Source organism: Nycticebus coucang, chromosome 22 (assembly GCF_027406575.1).
Source record: "Nycticebus coucang isolate mNycCou1 chromosome 22, mNycCou1.pri, whole genome shotgun sequence".
In the NCBI taxonomy this organism is placed as follows: domain Eukaryota; kingdom Metazoa; phylum Chordata; class Mammalia; order Primates; family Lorisidae; genus Nycticebus; species Nycticebus coucang.
The window spans coordinates 51,542,095-51,559,005 of NC_069801.1; the positions used below are offsets into that span (position 1 = coordinate 51,542,095).

A 16,911-nucleotide genomic window follows, 5' to 3' on the forward strand; every position below is an offset into this window, starting at 1 on the left:
CCACAAAAAGATGGTGACTTTACATGTTTTGTGTTAACCTGGATGGAAGTGAAACACATTCTTTTTTTTTTTTTCCAGAAAGTATGCAGTGGACTCTTAAAAGCAAGTTGTAGCATTCTATATACTTATTCAAGTAGCATATGAAAAATGAATAAATGTGTGAGAAAGTCTGAATTTCTTTTGCAAGTATGATTGGTCAAACAGTTATATTCAAAACAGGTTTATTCTAAAAAAATAGGTTTATTCTAACATTAATATGAATACAGAATATTTTCTTTGATATTAGCTTTTTTTAATTGTTAAATCATAGCTGTGTACATTAGTGCAATCAAGGGGTACAATGTGCTGGTTTCATATACAATCTGAAATATTATCATCAAACTGAAACACATTCTTCTTGGTAAAATATCATAAGAATGGAAAAGCAAATATCCAATGTACTCTATACTAATATGAAGCCAGTAGATGATCTAATTCACACCCACACAGAAGTAAAACTCAATTTAATTCAAATTGAAGGAGGGGGTATGAGTGATGGGGGAGAAGGGAGGGATTGGTGTGCTCCCACTTAATGGGCACAATGTAGGGGTGTATGGCACACCTATTGGGTGTGGGGCACAACTACAAGATGGACTTTACCTAAGAAATTAAAAAAAAAATTTTTTTTGAGACAGTTTCACTATGTCACTCTGTGTAGAGTGCTGTGGCGTCAGAGCTCACAGCAACCTCAAACTCTTGGGCTTTAGTGATTCTCTTGCCTCAGCCTCCCAAGTAGCTGGGACTACAGGCACTTGCCACAATGCCTGGCTATTTTTTTGTTGCAGTTGTCATTGTTGTTTAGCTGGCCCTGTCCAGGTTCGAACCCACCAGCCTCAGTGCATGTGGCTGGCACTGCAACCATTGTGCTACAAGCGCTGAGCCAAGAAATTCAAATCTTATGACCTGGGTGTTTGTACCCTCACATTAATTTGAAATAAATAAATAACTAAATAAACAAAAAAATAAAAAGAGTTCTTTAGGTATTCTAGATAAAGATCTCTTGTTGGACACATGATTTGCTAATATATTCTCCTGTTCTGGGGTTACCCTTTCACTTTCTTGATGTATCCTTTGAAACATAAACGTTTAAAATTTTGACAATGTCTAATTTATCCAATTAATATTTAATTTTTCTTTCATTTTATGTGATTTAGCGTCACATTTAAAGAAACCATCGCCTAATTCAAAGTGATGAAAATTTATGACTATGTTTTCTTCTAGGAGCTTAATGATTTTAACTCTTATTTCTTACTTTTTGAGATAAGGTGTCACTCTGTTGCCCTCACTAGAGTGCCATGGCTTCATCATAGCTCACTGTACCTCAAATTAGTAGGCTCAAGCGATCCTCCTCCCAAAGTGATAGGATTACAGACATGAGCCGACGCTCCTGGCTTCACTCTTGCTTTTAGATCTATGATCCATTTTGAGTTAATATTTATTGATTTATTTGTTCTTTTTTTTTTGTAGAGAGAGAGTCTCACTTTATGGCCCTCAGTAGAGTGCCGTGGCCTCACACAGCTCACAGCAACCTCCAACTCCTGGGCTTAAGCGATTCTCTTGCCTCAGCCTCCCGAGCAGCTGGGACTACAGGCGCCTGCCACAACGCCCGGCTATTTTTTTTTGTTGTTGTTGCAGTTCGGCCGGGGCCGGGTTTGAACCCGCCACCCTCGGTATATGGGGCCGGCGCCTTACCGACTGAGCCACAGGCGCCGCCCTATTTGTTCATTTTTTAGAGGCAGGGTCTCTCTCTGTTGCCCAGGCTATAGTGCAGTGGCTTCATCATTGTTCACTGTAACCTTGAGCTCCTGGGCTAAAGCAATCCTCCTGCCTTAGCTTCCTGAGTGGCTAGGAGTATAGGCACATGCCACCATGTGTGGATAATTAAAAAACATTTTTTTTGGTAGAGACTGGGTTTCACTATATTGCCCAAGATAGCCTCAAACTCCTGGGCTCATGAGATCCTCCCACCTTGGCCTGCCAAAGCGCTGAGATTACACTTGGATGTACCCGATCTTGAGTTAGTTCTTGTATATAGTGTGAAGTAGGGGTCCAATTTCTTTTCTTTTTTTTTTTTTGCATGTGAGTGTTCAGTTATTATCTCGATATAATTCACAAACCATACAATTCACCACTTAAAGTGTTATTCAATAGTTTGGGGGTGTATTCTATTCTTTTTTGTTTTTTTGAGACAGAGTCTCATTTTGTCACTATTGGTAGATGCTCTGGCGTCAAAGCTCACAGCAACCTCAAACTCTTGGGCTTAAGCGATTCAGTCGCCTCAGCCTCCCCAGTAGCTGGGACTATAGGTGCTTGCCACGGCTATTTTTAGAGATGAAGTCTTGCTCTGGCTCAGGCCGTCTTGAACTCGTGAGCACTTTCGTAATCCCCAAAGTGTGAGGATTATAGGTGTGAGCCACCACACCTGGCCTCTATTATTATTTTATTTTTATTTATTGATTGATTGATTGTTGGAGATTCATTGAGGGTAAGAGAAGCAGGTTACACTGATTGCATTTGTTAGGTAAAGTCCCTCTTCAAGAGGTGTGTCATACACTGTGACCCCACCCCTACCTCCTTCCCTCTCTCCCCTTTTCCCTACCCCCTACCATGTACTAGGTCATTAATTGTCCTTGTATCAGAATTGAGTACCTTGGATTCTGGCTCCATTCTTGTGATGCTTTACTAAGAAGAGTGTGTTTAACTCCATCCAGGTTAATACAAAAGATGTAAAGTCTCCATCTTTTTTAATGGCTGAATAGTATTCCATGGTATACATATACCAGCTTGTCAATTCATTCCTGGTTTGGTGGGCATTTAGGTTGTTTCCACAGGTTGGCAGTTGTAAATTGAACTGGGATAAACAGTCTAGTGCAGTGGTTCTCAGCCTGTGGGTCACAACCCACAGGAACTGAATTAAAGGGTTGCGGCATTAGGAAGGTTGAGAACCACTGGTCTAGTGCAAATGTCCTTATGATAAAAGGATTTTATTTTTTCTTCTGTGTAGATGCCCAGTAATGGAGTTGCAGGATCAAATGGGAGGTCTAGTTTGAGTTCTTTGAGGATTCTCCATACTTCTTTCCAAAAAGGTTGCATTTTACACCAGCAGTGTAAAAATGTTCCCCTCTCTCCACATCCATGCCAGCATCTGCAGCTTTGTGATTTTTTTTTTTTTTTTTTTTTGGTAGAGACAGAGTCTCACTGTACCGCCCTTGGTTAGAGTGCCGTGGCGTCACACGGCTCACAGCAACCTCTAACTCTTGGGCTTACGCGATTCTCTTGCCTCAGCCTCCCAAGTGGCTGGGATTACAGGCGCCCGCCACAACACCCAGCTATTTTTTTGTTGCAGTTTGGCCGGGGCTGGGTCCAACCCGCCACCCTGGGCATATGAGGCCGGCGCCCCACTCACTGAGCCACAGGCGCCGCCCAGCTTTGTGATTTTGTGATGTGAGCCATTCTCAATAAAAAAAATTTCCCCCGATTTCTATTACAGTAAAATACACATAACATAAAATTTACCATTTTGACCATTTTTAAGTGTACAGTTAAGTGGTATTAGATATATTTACAGTGCTGTGCAACCTCCACCACCCTCCCATCTCCACAACTCTTTTCATCTTATGAAACTGAAACTCTTGGCAGGGGATGCCCAGTAAAAAATAACTTCCCATCCACTGTCCCTTGGCAACTGTCAACCATTGTCTCTAAGATTGCTGGCTACTCCAGCTCCCACATACATAGTATATCAACTTCATTCTTTTGCAAGTGGATATCCAATTTTCACAATGCGATTTGTTGAAAAAACTGTCCTTTATCAGTGACTAATCTTAGCATCTTTGTCAAAATAAATTGACCTTGTACGTGTGGGTTTATTTCTGGGTTCTCTGTTCTACTCCACTGGTCTATTTGTCTTTCCTGATGCCAGTATCACACTGTTTAGATTGCTATAGCTTTATAGTGAGTTTTGAAGTCAGAAAGTGTAGCAGACCTTATAGCTCATGGTAAGGAGAAGGGAGAGCAAAGCTCGGGACACAGTAATCATAAGAAACACGTGTAACATCTTAGTAATATAACACCTTGGTGATAAGGGCATGGGGAAGGGTTTCGGCTCTCAACTGGAGAACATGAGAGCTCCCAAGACCAGAGCATCAGGGATAGCAGTCTCTGGACCTGTGGCTCAAGAACCACAGGATTGTATCCTCTAAGAAGCTGCAGGAAAAGGCAGTCAAGGAGAGCCCGTTCTTTCACGGACCCGCTTACTCTGACTCTTTTGCTCTGCCTGCATCTCTAGGAAAGACTGCTGAGATTCATTCCCTTTCCAAGACTGCTTTTCTCCCTCTGATGTGTGAATGTTTCTTGTGCGGGCGGTGCAGCAGAGATTAAGCCTGCCGTGAAATGTCAGGGAATAAGGAAGGCTGAAAGCTTGCTCAGGCAAACAGCGACTTTATTCCTTCCACCAAAGCTTATATGGGTACATAACTTAATACAAACAACTTAAACCTTGGCTCCAGGCCTCTTACTGCCTGGCACCTATGGCCTAGGGATTAACTGATAACTACTTCACTAACATTATCTAAAGCTATTCTTTTGTTTTGCGGTTTTTGGCCGGGGCTGGGCTTGAACCCACCATCTCCAGCATGTGGGGCCTGCGCCCTACTCCTTTGAGCCACAGGCACCACCCATCTAAAGCTAGTCTTATGGGCTGTTTAACGGGATTAAATGATAACCACTTCACTATCGTTATCTAAAGTTATTCTTATGCTAAGTAATCAAAAATAAAACCACAAAACAAGGTTCTGGGGAAATAAGCTGTTTGAATGCTTGACCCTTAACAGACCATTCGGAGGCAGTTAATCATGTTTAGGGAGTAGTCTAGAAATTGCTGAGATATACAGGTACCTGACTGTATAGGCCACAAAGCTCAGCCGTAAATCACTTCTACCTGATTAGGCCTTAAGTCACATGTGGAGTTCTATCCAGGGTCTTTCCCTTCCAACTCACAAAAGACTTCACACTTGCCTTCACAAAATGGAACCATTTAAAGGTTTACATATAGGCTTTTCGCCTATACCCTCAAAGAATATTTCTCTCTCCTTTCTGTTAAGGCAGACAGTCCTCAGTCCACTTCCTAACGTCCCACAGAGCAAATTTGCCCTTGGTTGATAAGCACTGCCCTGGAGGTAAGAATTCTTCTCATGCATCAAATCCTTGTAGACCAGTTCTGCCTGTCTTGAGCTTATTGTTGATAAAATAATAAGGTATTTACGGTTTTGTTTTTTTTTGGTTTATAGGAGAGATTTATTTGAAGAAATATTACAACATATAAAAACTCATAAAGTCTTAATTTCTGCTCATACAGTGGTAGATTTGATATAATAGCACAATAAACAACTTAAAATCCAGAACACACGAGGCACGGCACAATTTAATCACTAAGTCCTTAGCTGATAAGCACCTAAGGGTAATTGTTCTCCAGCGAGAAGAAAGTATGATTCCTCCAACTTTTTTTTTTTTTTTTTGAGACAGAGTCTCTAGCTGTCACCCTGGGTAGAGTGCCGTGGCATCACAGCTCACAGCAACCTCCAACTCTTAGGCTTAAGCGATTCTCTTGCCTCAGCCTCCCAAGGCACCCGCCACAATGCCTGGCTATGTTTTGGTTGCAGTTGTCGTTGTTTAGTGGGCCTGGGCTAGATTCGAACCCGCCGGCTCCAGTGTACGGGGCTAGTGACGGAGCTGCTGAGCTATAGGCGCTGAACTTCAACTTTGTTCTTATTTCAAGTTTGTTTTGGCTATTCCAGATCAATCTTTGTTTTTTGTTTTTGAGACAGAGTCTCCCTATGTTGTCCGTTGTAGAGTGCTATGGCATCACAGCTCACAGCAACCTCAGACTCTTGGGCTTAAGCGATTCTCTTGCCTCAGCCTCCCAAGTAGCTGGGACTACAGGCGCCCGCCACAATGCCCAGCTATTTTTTGGTTCTAGTTCTCATTGTTTGGCAGGCCCAGGCTGGGTTTAAACCCGCCACCCTTGGTGTACCAATCTTTGTTTTTTATAGGAGCATTTTGTCCATTTGTATTTTAGAAAAAAATATATTTTCAAATTGTATTAATCTTTTTTTTTTTTTTTGTAGAGACAGAGTCTCACCTTACCGCCTTCAGTAGAGTGCCATGATGTACACAAGACTCACAGCAACCTCTAGCTCTTGGGCTTCCGCGCTTCTCCTGCCTCAGCCTCCCAAGCAGCTGGGATTACAGGCGCCCGCCACAACGCCCGGCTATTTTTTGGTTGCAGTTCAGCTGGGGCTGGGTTTGAACCCGCCACCCTCGGTATATGGGGCTGGCGCCTTACTCACTGAGCCACAGGCACCACCCTAATCTTTTATTTTTTTTTAATTTATTTATTATTAAATCATAGCCGTTACATTAATGCAATCATGGGACACCATATACTGTTTTTATATACCATTTGACATATATATATATATATATTTTTTTTTTTGGCCGGGGCTGGGTTTGAACCCACCACCTCCGGCATATGGGACCAGCACCTTACCCCTTTGAGCCACAGGTGCCGCCCCCAAATTGTATTAATCTTTTAAAAAAGTTTTTGAGGTCTAGCAATCTCCAGCTCTTGGGCTTAGGCGATTCTCTTGTCTCAGCCTCCCGAGTAGCTGGGACTACAGGTGCCTGCCATAATGTCCGGCTATTTTTTGTTGCGGTTTGGCTGGGGACGGGTTTGAACCCGCCACCCTCGGTATATGAGGCTGGCGCCCTACTCACTGAGCCACAGGCACTGCCCGTGTCCTACTAATTTCAAGTATACAGCTTAATGAATATTTGCCTGAGTATACACTCTGGTAACTACCATTCAGATCCAGATATAGATCTTTTTCAGCAGCCCAGAAATTTCCCTGTGTTCCTTTACAGTCTATATGATGTCTCCCGGGACAGGATTTCCCAGCTTTGGCACTACTAACATTTTGTGTTGAGTAATTCTTTTTTTTGTGTGTGTGTGTTCTATGCATTGTGTAAGATGCACCCATCCCTGGACTCTACTCAGTAGACACTAGTAGCAACCTCCCACTGCCACCCCTAAAATGTTAAAACCAAAATGTTTTTAGACACTTCCTAACGTTCCACAGAGCAAATTTGCCCTTGGTTGATAAGCACTGCCCTGGAGGTAAGAATTCTTCTCATGCATCAAATCCTTGTAGACCAGTTCTGCCTGTCTTGAGCTTATTGTTGATAAAATAATAAGGTATTTACGGTTTTGTTTTTTTTTGGTTTATAGGAGAGATTTATTTGAAGAAATATTACAACATATAAAAACTACATAAAGTCTTAATTTCTGCTCATACAGTGGTCGATTTGATATAATAGCATAATAAACAACTTAAAATCCAGAACACACGAGGCACGGCACAATTTAATCACTAAGTCCTTAGTTGATAAGCAGACTACTGTTCGTTTTTTTTTTTTTAATCTGGAATGCCTTTATTAAAGAACATTTTAACCCAGCTTTTCCAGCATAAATTTAAAAATCAATTACCCTAGGCGGTGCCTGTGGCTCAGTGAGTAGGGCACCGGCCCCATATACCAAGGGTGGCGGGTTCAAACCCAGCCCCCGCCAAACTGCAAAAAAAAAAAAAAAAAAATAGCCGGGCGTTGTGGCGGGCTCCTGTAGTCCCAGCTACTCGGGAGGCTGAGGCAGGAGAATCGACTAAGCCCAAAAGCTGAAGGTTGCTGTGAGCTGTGTGAGGCCTTGGCACTCTACCGTGGGTGATAAAGTGAGACTCTGTCTCTAAAAAAAAAAAATAAATAAAAATAAATAAAAATCAATTGCCTTTACAACTAGTCGAGGCTGGGACCCACTCCCCCAAAGTGGTCTCTTTCTGTGGTTGCTCTTATTTGCATAGTAGATTTCTTCCAGGCTTACTCTGGGGTAGGATGATCCTACTTACGGTTCTCTTGTCAACTTTTGTTTCTACTGTTGTCTATGAATGCGTAACTCCTCAAAATCGCAGGTCTACTACTGATGTCTTTAGCTTTACTCTCCTATTCTGATTCTGAAGTTCTTTCCTTTCCTTTTCTTTTTCTTTTTTTTAAATTTCGGATTAATTTCTTTTTCTTCAATCATTTGAGAATAAGTTGACAAATGATACCCCACCACCTCTGGATTTCAGAGTGTATTTTCTTACACAAAAGGACAGACATGTAGACATCATCATCATTGAATTGGTGCACAGCTAACATCTGATCCTCAGGCCCCATTCAAAGGTCACTGATTTTTCCATTTATGTTCCCTATACTGAAAGGGTCAGGTCGAAATCACCCACTGACTTTTTTGTCTAGTCCATTCTGTCTCTTGTAATCCTCAGCTTTTCCTTGGCTTTCGTGTCCTTGATACCTTTGACCATTATAACCCAGCTGTTTTTGTGGGATGTGCCTGAGTTTGGGTCTGCCTGACATTTCCTCATGATGAGATTGAGGTCATTTTGTCCTGTCTGGGGGCGGCTGACTCTGGTTTGCTCCATACTGATGTTTATTTCAACCACTTGAATAGGGTGGTGCTGCTAAGGTTCCCCGTGTAAAGTCACCTCTTGCCCACAAGAATCTTGTGGCAATGGCTCAGAGCCTGTGGCTCAAGCAGCTAAGGCACCAGCCACATACACCTGAGCTGGCGGGTTCAAATCCAGCCTGGGCCCGCCAAACAACAGTGATGGCTACAACCAAAAAATAGCTGGGTGTTGTGGCGGGTGCCTATAGTCCCAGCTACTTGGGAGGCGGAGGCAGGAGAATCGATTAAGCCCAGGAGTTGGAGGTTGCTGTGAGCTGTGAAGCCACCGCACTCTACCCAGGGCGACAGCTTGAGGCTCTGTCTCAAAAAAAAAAAAAGAATCTTGTGGTGAGGTACTTTGGAACTAAGTAAATAATCCTGTTCCTCATCAAGCTTTCAATTTATTCATTTTTAAATTATATTAGTATGAACTCATGGTTTCTTATTCAATGAGCTATAATCTGTTGCTACCATTATTTATTGTGAAACTCAAAATTTCTCAGTATGACCAATGGAATGCCCTTCAAGAAAGCTTCTGTGTCCCTTTGACATGTCCCCATCATTCTTGGAGCTCCCTTCCTTGTTTTCTGGTATAAGATGTCTCAGGTTCATCCTGAACTTTCCCTGCTCAAGTCCTGGCATCCGCCATTTCTCAGGGAGCTTCATTCCTTTCTGGGAGAATGGTACTCTGAAGCTAAGCTCTTGGCACCAGCTGTGTTCACTATGGTTGGAGTGTCTCTCCATGCCCAGGATGAGTTCCAGGTTCTAGTGGCCCCAACAAACTTGGCCTCAGAAAGAGAAAGATGTTCTCCTTCGGTGTCTCCCTCCACCCCCTTAAATAAAGGGCTTTCCATCTCTGGGCCAATCACTGTGGTGGGGGCAGGGGTCGCTCATTAGCTAAGCTTGAGTTTCAGGCCCACCCCTATTTGAAGAGGGGGTGGTGTGTGGGTCTTGCACAATTCAGCCTCACCTGGCTACGTGGAAAGGGTAGCCTGCGGGAAAGAAAGGGGGCGATTGGGGTGAGCAGGTACCTACTGTAACAAGTAACTAAGTAAGTGTTTAGTTACAAGTTGTGGTAACTGCCAAGAGAAGAGGATGGTGCTCTAGAGGACTACAGTGGGCCTTTGCTTTGTCTGAGGCTGGGGGAGGCCTGTGTGAGGAGCTACCGGCAAGCCGAAGCCTGAAGCAAGGGAGCCCAGAGGGGCAAGAAGGTGTGGCTGGGCAGGGCAGGGCAGGTAGAGGAAATAGCAGTCCCTGAGGAGCTGGAAGGGGGCTGAAAAGGCCAGAGCACGTGAGCCAGAGGAAAGGAGGGGAGATAAGGATGGGACTGGAGGGCCCTGTGCTCCAGCAAGGATGCCAACTTCATGCTCAAGAAAATAGGGAGCCACTGCAGGTTTTTGGGAGGGGAGGTGACATGTGCTAATTTATACTTTTAAGGGTTCAATGTGGCTGCCAAGAGTGGCAGGTAAAGATTGGATGGGCCCAGAGGGGGACGGGAGGGTGACAGCACCCCAGGTACATCACATTGTCATCTACCTGCTTCTCTCCTTATTGAAACTGTGACATGCAGGAGCCTTCAGTGAAATGGTGAACGTGCCAGAGAAGAGAGAGGATGGCAACAAAATGGCTCTGGTATGCCCCCCGCACCCTGGCCCATGACTGTCCTGGGACAACCCCTGCTTCGCCTGCCCTGCCCCAGCCCCACCCTCAGTAGCCCTTTCTCCGTGGCCCTCGTCACCATCCCTGCGCCACACGCTTTGCTTGTCCTATCTCATTTCTGTTCGTCTCCCCCATGAGAACACATCCTCCGTTCATCAGAGATTTGTGTGTCTTGTTCACAGCTGCATCCTCAGCATCAGGCACACAGTAGGTGCTCACAGAAGTTTTTATGCAACTGAATGAAGTGTGGGAGGGGCTCTGAAAGGAGTAGAAAGGCTAGGAATGGCCTTGTTCAGGACAAAGGCCCAGGTCTGGGCCATGCAGCAGGCTGGGGAGGCCAAAGAAGGCCAGTCCAGCAGGGGAAGCACAGCCTTCGTGGGACTCTGAGGACTGGGGTGGGGGCAGGCTGGACAAGGCAGTGACCTGAGTGTGATGCATGGAGCAGATCGTGGGCAGAACCTGGATCCAGCGAGGCGGGGACACTGCCCCCAACTGCTTCGGAGACAAGCTCCAGGGCCTGGGCAGTGTAGGGAGGGGCAGGCATATGTCGTCATCCCAGGGCGTTCTTCTCAGCGTCCACTGTGCTCTTGCCGCGCCAGCCCTTTTCTGCTCCTCACACATTCCAAACTCATTCTTGCCTCAGGGCCTTCAGCACTTGTTCACTCTGTCAGGAAGGTTCTTCTCTTCTGTAAAATGGGCACAGTGCAGTTGAAGTGAGGCCTATGTTAGGGAATACATGTACCGCACCGAACGTGCTGCCTGCACATAGAAGGGTTTTTTTTTGTTTGTTTGTTTGTTTGTTTTTGAGACAGTCTCACTCTATTGTCCTGGGCAGGGTGCCGTGACGTTATAGCTCACAGCAACGTCAAACTCCTGGCTCAAGCAATTTTCTTTCCTCATCCTCCCAAGTAGCTGGGACTACAGGCTCCCGCCATAATGCACTACTAGTTTTTCTATTTTTAGTAGAGACAGGGTCTCACTCTTGCTCAGGCTGGTCTCAAACTCCTGAGCTCAGGCTATCTGCCCACCTCAGCCTCCCAGAGTCCTAGGATTACAGGCATGGGCCACTGCAACCAGCCACAAAATTTTTTTATTCCTGTTGTAAAGACCAAGCAAAAACTGCCCCTTCAATCTCTGGAAGTTTGCTGAAAAATTAACTCACAAAAGGCAGATTAACTAAAGAAAAGGCATACAAATTTATTCATGTCTCTAGGAGGCTCAGGCTGGTGGATTGCTTGAGCTCAGGAGTTTGAGACCAGCCTGAGCAAACGGAGATCCTGCCTCTACTAAAAGTAGAAAAACTAGCCAGGCGTTGTGGTGGGTGCCTGTGGTCCCAGCTACTCAGGAAGCTGAGATAAGAGGATTGCTTGAGTCCAAGAGTTTGAGGTTGTTGTGAGCTGTGACGCCACGGCACTCTACCCAGGGTAACAGATGAGACTCTGTCTCAAAAACAAAGAAAAAACCCCCCCAAATGACGCTTTATCTTCCAAGATTTCCCTCCATGTGGCCTCTCCATAGGCTAGCATGGTGGCTGGGTTCCAGAGGGGAAAATTGAAGCTGCCAGTTCCCTTAAGGCTAAGCCAGGAACTGACGTCCCATTCATTCTATTTGTCAAGGCAAGTTGTGAGATGAGTCAAGATTCAGGGAGAATCCATCCATTCCTTTAACAGGAGGAGTGGAAAAGAACTGTGACCATCTCTACTCCACCATCCTCTCCATCAGATTAACTTGATTTTCCTTCTTTACTATGTGAAGTTAATTGACTTGTTCTGTAGTTATATTTTTTTGCCTTCTTCTGCCTGAGATAATGGGAACTGAGAGATAAACTGGATATTGGTAAATGTGTTCCTTCTCTGAGGTAGCAGAATGCCTTATCCTACTTTACATGTTAGTGGGACCCCTCGGTGTTGGAATCTCAGGTTAAGGTGTTGAGGCCTTTCTGTGCCCCCCGAGATGCCTGGATATCCTGTCCTCCTCCAAATGCTAGCCCTCCGGCTTGTCAATCCCCCCACACACAATTTTCTCCAATCTTTACTCTGTCCTGGATTCCCCTGGGGGGAACGTCTCGTTTCTCCTGGGCAGGTGCTGGCCCGCTTGCTGGTGCTGGGCAGCCTGCAGGTATGGGCCACCCTGAGGGCTGGGGTCAGTGGGGCTCTCGCCTGAGGCTTTGACCTGCACTGCTGCCCTAAGGTGGAGAATGTCATGGACCTCCAGACGAACGAGAATCAGCTGGAAGTGGAAGGAGAAAAGAAGACCATGATGAAGAAGATGATGGTGCGGGACCCACATGTGGGTCTGTGGCATTGGGGTGGGAGGGACAAGAATTCCTGAGGCCACCCACTGATGAGATGGGGGGGCGAGGAGTGGGGAGTTGAGGTGGGAAGAGGAAAGGACAAAGAGACGATGTGCCTGGCCTTGAGTCTGAGCTCCACTCCAACTGCCCTCTGCCTACTGAGGGAGCTCGGGCAAGTTACTTCCCTTGTGAGCCTCACTCTTCCTCATCTCAGAGATAGGTACACCTGTCTTTGGCTTGTTGGGGGGACCTAACTCAATAGTCCACCGTAAAGCCACGTGCACCTAGCAGCAGTTTTTATTATTCCTACTGGGCGATAGTAGAGGGTTTGCTTATGATTTTGATAAATGCAGGTACTTCTCAGCTATCCACCGGCATGAGTTGGGCAGGGATAACCACTGACGTTTCCAAAATTATACTTGGCTTTGTACCCCTTAAAGACCCCCCCCAAATTATTTATCTACTGTGTGTAGGTACTAGATCAAAGGTGAGAAGTAGACAGGACACAGTAGCTCACACCTGGAATCCCAGCACTCTGGGAGACCAAGGTGGGAGGATTGCTTGAGCTCAGGAGTTCAGGAGTTTGAGACCAGCCTGAGCAAGACTGAGATCCCATCTCCACTAAAGATAGAAAAACTAGCCGGAGGGGGGTGGGGCCTTAGTGTGTGTCACACTTCATGGGGGCAAGACATGATTGCAAGAGGGACTTTACCTAACAATTGCAATCAATCAGTGTAACTGGCTTATTGTACCCTCAATGAATCCCCAACAATAAAAAAAAAAAAAAAAGAAAAACTATGCGGGCACTGTGGCAGATGCCTCTAATCCCAGCTACTTGGGAGGCTGAGGCAAGAGGATCACTTCAGCCCAGGAGTTTGAGGTTGCTGTGAGCTACAATAATGCTGCTGCACTCCAGCCTGGGTGACTGAATAAGACTCTGTCTCAAAAAAAAAAAAAAAAGTGAGAAGTAATTAGAAGGACATTTTAAAGCAATTTAACAAGACAGCTTTCAAGGTCCACACAGTGTGTTTTTGCTTTGGGCTAGCTCCATGCTTTAAATATGCCTCCTGCCAGGAGGCTGCTATGGGAAACAATTCTTGCTGAGCTCTGAGTGTGTGTCACAGCTGGTTAGGATATGGGGTGTTTTTGGTGGCCTTAAACTGAGGGTTCAGGTTGGGTATCAGCAGCGAGCAGGCTCTCGGCCCCTGGAGGCCGGGCAGGGTGTGGGGCCAATGAGGGAGCTCTGCCGAGGGCCAGGCCTGCTCCCTGCGAGGAGGGGTGGCCTGAGCCCTGCTGGTCTGCAGTGGCTCTGCCTCTCACTGGCCCCTCTGGTCCCTTGTCTAGAGGCAGATCCAGGAAGAGCCGCTGGATTCCCTTTCAAGCTCTGTCCGCCGTCAGGCTATGGAGACCCTGACTCAGCTGAGGTGTCCACAACCTTTTCTGTCTCCCCACGCTGCAGCCCCTCTTCCCCTTCCCTCCGCCTCCACCTGTCCATCTTGGGGCCTCTGAACTGCACCCACACCCTGCTCCTGTGCCTTCTCCCTACCCTTGCCCAGTCTCTGCCTGGGGGCGGGGTCTGACCTCCACACCCCTCCCAGCCCCCACCTCACCTGGTCCTTCTGAGCATCTGAATGCCAAGCCAATGAGCCCCAAACCAGGGGTTCCCTGCCAGCCCTGGATCCTTGGCTATGGCCCCAGGCCACTCATGCCTCTGTCTCTCGCCTCTTCTGCAGTCAAACGCAGCCCATGCTGGGCACGCGGGAGAGGTCGGAGCTGGTGAGCACATGCGTGCGGAGTGTGTTCTCACTGCCCTCAGTGCAGGCCATGCAGGAGAAAGACGAGGCCAAGGCTGAGGCCGTCCAGGTGAGGCAAGGCCCCCCCACCAGTGGTGTCCTAAGAGCTGGTGTTCTGAGGACTGATCTGGATCTTAACCCTTCTATTCATTAATTGTGTGGCCTCGGGCAACTCAGTTCACCTGAGTAGGCACTTAATAAATATTTGGCAAATGAGTAAATCTTTTTTTTTTTTTTTTGAGACAAAGCCTCAAGCTGTCGCCCTGGGTAGAATGCTGTGGCATCACAGCTCACAGCAACCTCCAACTCCTGGGCTCAAGCGATTCTCCTGCCTCAGCCTCCCAAGTAGCTGGGACAACTGGCACCCGCCACAATGCTTGGCTATTTTTTGGTTGCTGCCGTCATTATTGTTTGGCGGGCCCAGGCTGGATTTGAACCTGCCAGCTCAGGTGTATATGGCTGGCGCCTTAGCCGCTTGAGCCACAGGCGCTGAGCTGTGAATAAATCTTTAGAATGAAGGTGCTCCTGTCTGAGGGTCCTGTCCACTTCTGGGCCCCGCCCTATGCAAGGGATATGGACAGATATTGGCATGGCCAGAGGTGGCGGCTCCTTGTCAAAACCTGAGCCATCAGCGCCTGTAGCTCAGCGGCTAGGGCTCCTGCCACATGCACTGGGGCTGGCGAGTTCGAACCCATCCCGTGTGTGCCAAACAAAAATGAAAACAACAACAATAATAACAACAAAAAAAAAAATAGCTGGGCATTGTGGCGGGTGCCTGTAGTCCCAGCTACTTAGGAGGCTCAGGCAAGAGAATCACTTAAGCCCAAGAGTTTGAGGTTGCTGTGAGCTATGACATCACAGCACTCTACCAATGGTGACATAGTGAGACTTTCTCTCAAAAACAAGCAAACAACAACAACAACAAAACCCCCCTGAGCCATGATGAGACATGGAGGGAACTGGAGCTGAGGCCAGGAGAAGCAGGACCTTGGGGGGCTCATCCAAACATATCCAAACCTCTGCAGGTGTTGCCAAGAGGAGGGGCAGAGGTGACCCTTAATGCAGGATGAGGGGAGAGCCAGGGTCAGTGGGAACGTTTAGGCAGAGGGGTTTCAGCTCACAGTGGAACACATTCATTTATTCTTTCATTCAACAAATACTGAGATATCCATCCAACGGAGATGGATACGATCATGGAATCATGCAAATAAGTGCAAAATTGCACCAATGGCAGATGCTGCAAGCAAGAACTACTTGTGCTATAAAGAACCTGGAATGGTTGGGCGGCGCCTGTGGCTCAAGGAGTAGGGCGCCGGTCCTATATGCCGGAGGTGGCAGGTTCAAACCTAGCCCCGGCCAAAAACCGAAAAAATAAAAAAAAAAAGAACCTGGAATGGGAGGACATGGTCTGGATGGGAGGCAGGGGCTGTGATTCTGGAGCTGAGAAGTTAAAGAAGAACTAATTAGCTGAAGGAGTTGGCAGAAGGAAAAACATTTCAGGCAGAAGAGCCGCCTAGCCTGTTCAGAGGCCGGGTATAGAGACAGCACGGTGACTGCAAGAATGACAAGAAGGCAGTGTGACTGGAGCCCAGATAATGAGGCGAGGGTCCTGCGAAGCAAGGGTGGAGAGTGGGTGGGGATCAGACTATGCCACATGGGTGGCTTGAGGGCTTTGGGTCTAGAGGAGAGAAGAGCGGAGGAAAGGAAGGGAATTCCCTGCTTGTAGGGAAGAGCGGGCAGCCCTCATGTACTACCAAGCCTGGCCAGCAGAGGCCAGTACTGCATAGTAGTTAGTGCAGCTGGGAGGGAAGGAGGAGGTAGGTGCCCAGTGAGCCTTGCTAGGTGGTTGTGGTGTAACTTTTAAGGACCACTGACTCCAGCTGTGTGCAGATGTAGGAAGCCTGGACAAGGACAACCTGGGAAGCAGACTTGGACAGGGGAGGCAAGGAAGAGAGGGTCTTCCCAGAGTAAGCTCAACCCCACAGCTCAGCCTTGAGTACGTGTAATGCCCAAACCCAGAAGACGTGGCCAATGGATGAGGGGCCTGGGCAGAGCAGAGATGGCTCCCTTAAGGGAAAACTTGGGAAACCCATTTGGGTCTTGGAGTAGCTATTCAAAAAAGAATCAGAGCACTTCCCCAGAGGTAATACAAGTAAGACTGATCCTTATGTTTACCTAGTTCTCTTAGTTCTAGAGCATTTTCCTATCCATCTCCTCATTTGCTCCTCATGGCTTGAAACTTCATTGTTGTGTGACCTTGGACAAGTACTTCCTCATTTGTAAAATGAGAAAAATAATTTTAGGACAAAGCCATGTGGTTGTGCAAATCACCAGGTACCCATCTGGCCTGGGGTAGATTCTCTGTAAATGCTGGGTCTCTGCTTCCTTCCCATTTAAGGTAGGAAGCATAGGAATCATAATTACTAATTTGTCAATATGAAAACTGTAGCCGGCTTGGTGCCTGTAGCACAATGGTTATGGGGCCAGCCACGTACACCGAGGCTGGTGGGTTTGAAACCAGCCCGGGGCCTGTTAGACAACAGAGATAACTGCAACAAAAAATAGCTGGGCGTTGT

At 46.7% G+C, this 16,911-nt stretch overlaps 1 protein-coding gene across 1 annotated transcript in view; it reads left to right on the top strand.

Annotated features, from left to right (window-relative positions):
* MROH7 (maestro heat like repeat family member 7) overlaps positions 1–16,911 on the top strand; it is a 63,979-nt gene that overhangs the window by 5,030 nt on the left and 42,038 nt on the right. The window contains exons 2-5 of the mRNA XM_053576939.1: positions 10,161–10,222; positions 12,440–12,523; positions 13,887–13,966; positions 14,276–14,405. Of these exons, the coding sequence (XP_053432914.1) occupies positions 10,161–10,222; positions 12,440–12,523; positions 13,887–13,966; positions 14,276–14,405 (356 nt within the window). The remainder of the gene's footprint in view (positions 1–10,160; positions 10,223–12,439; positions 12,524–13,886; positions 13,967–14,275; positions 14,406–16,911) is intronic.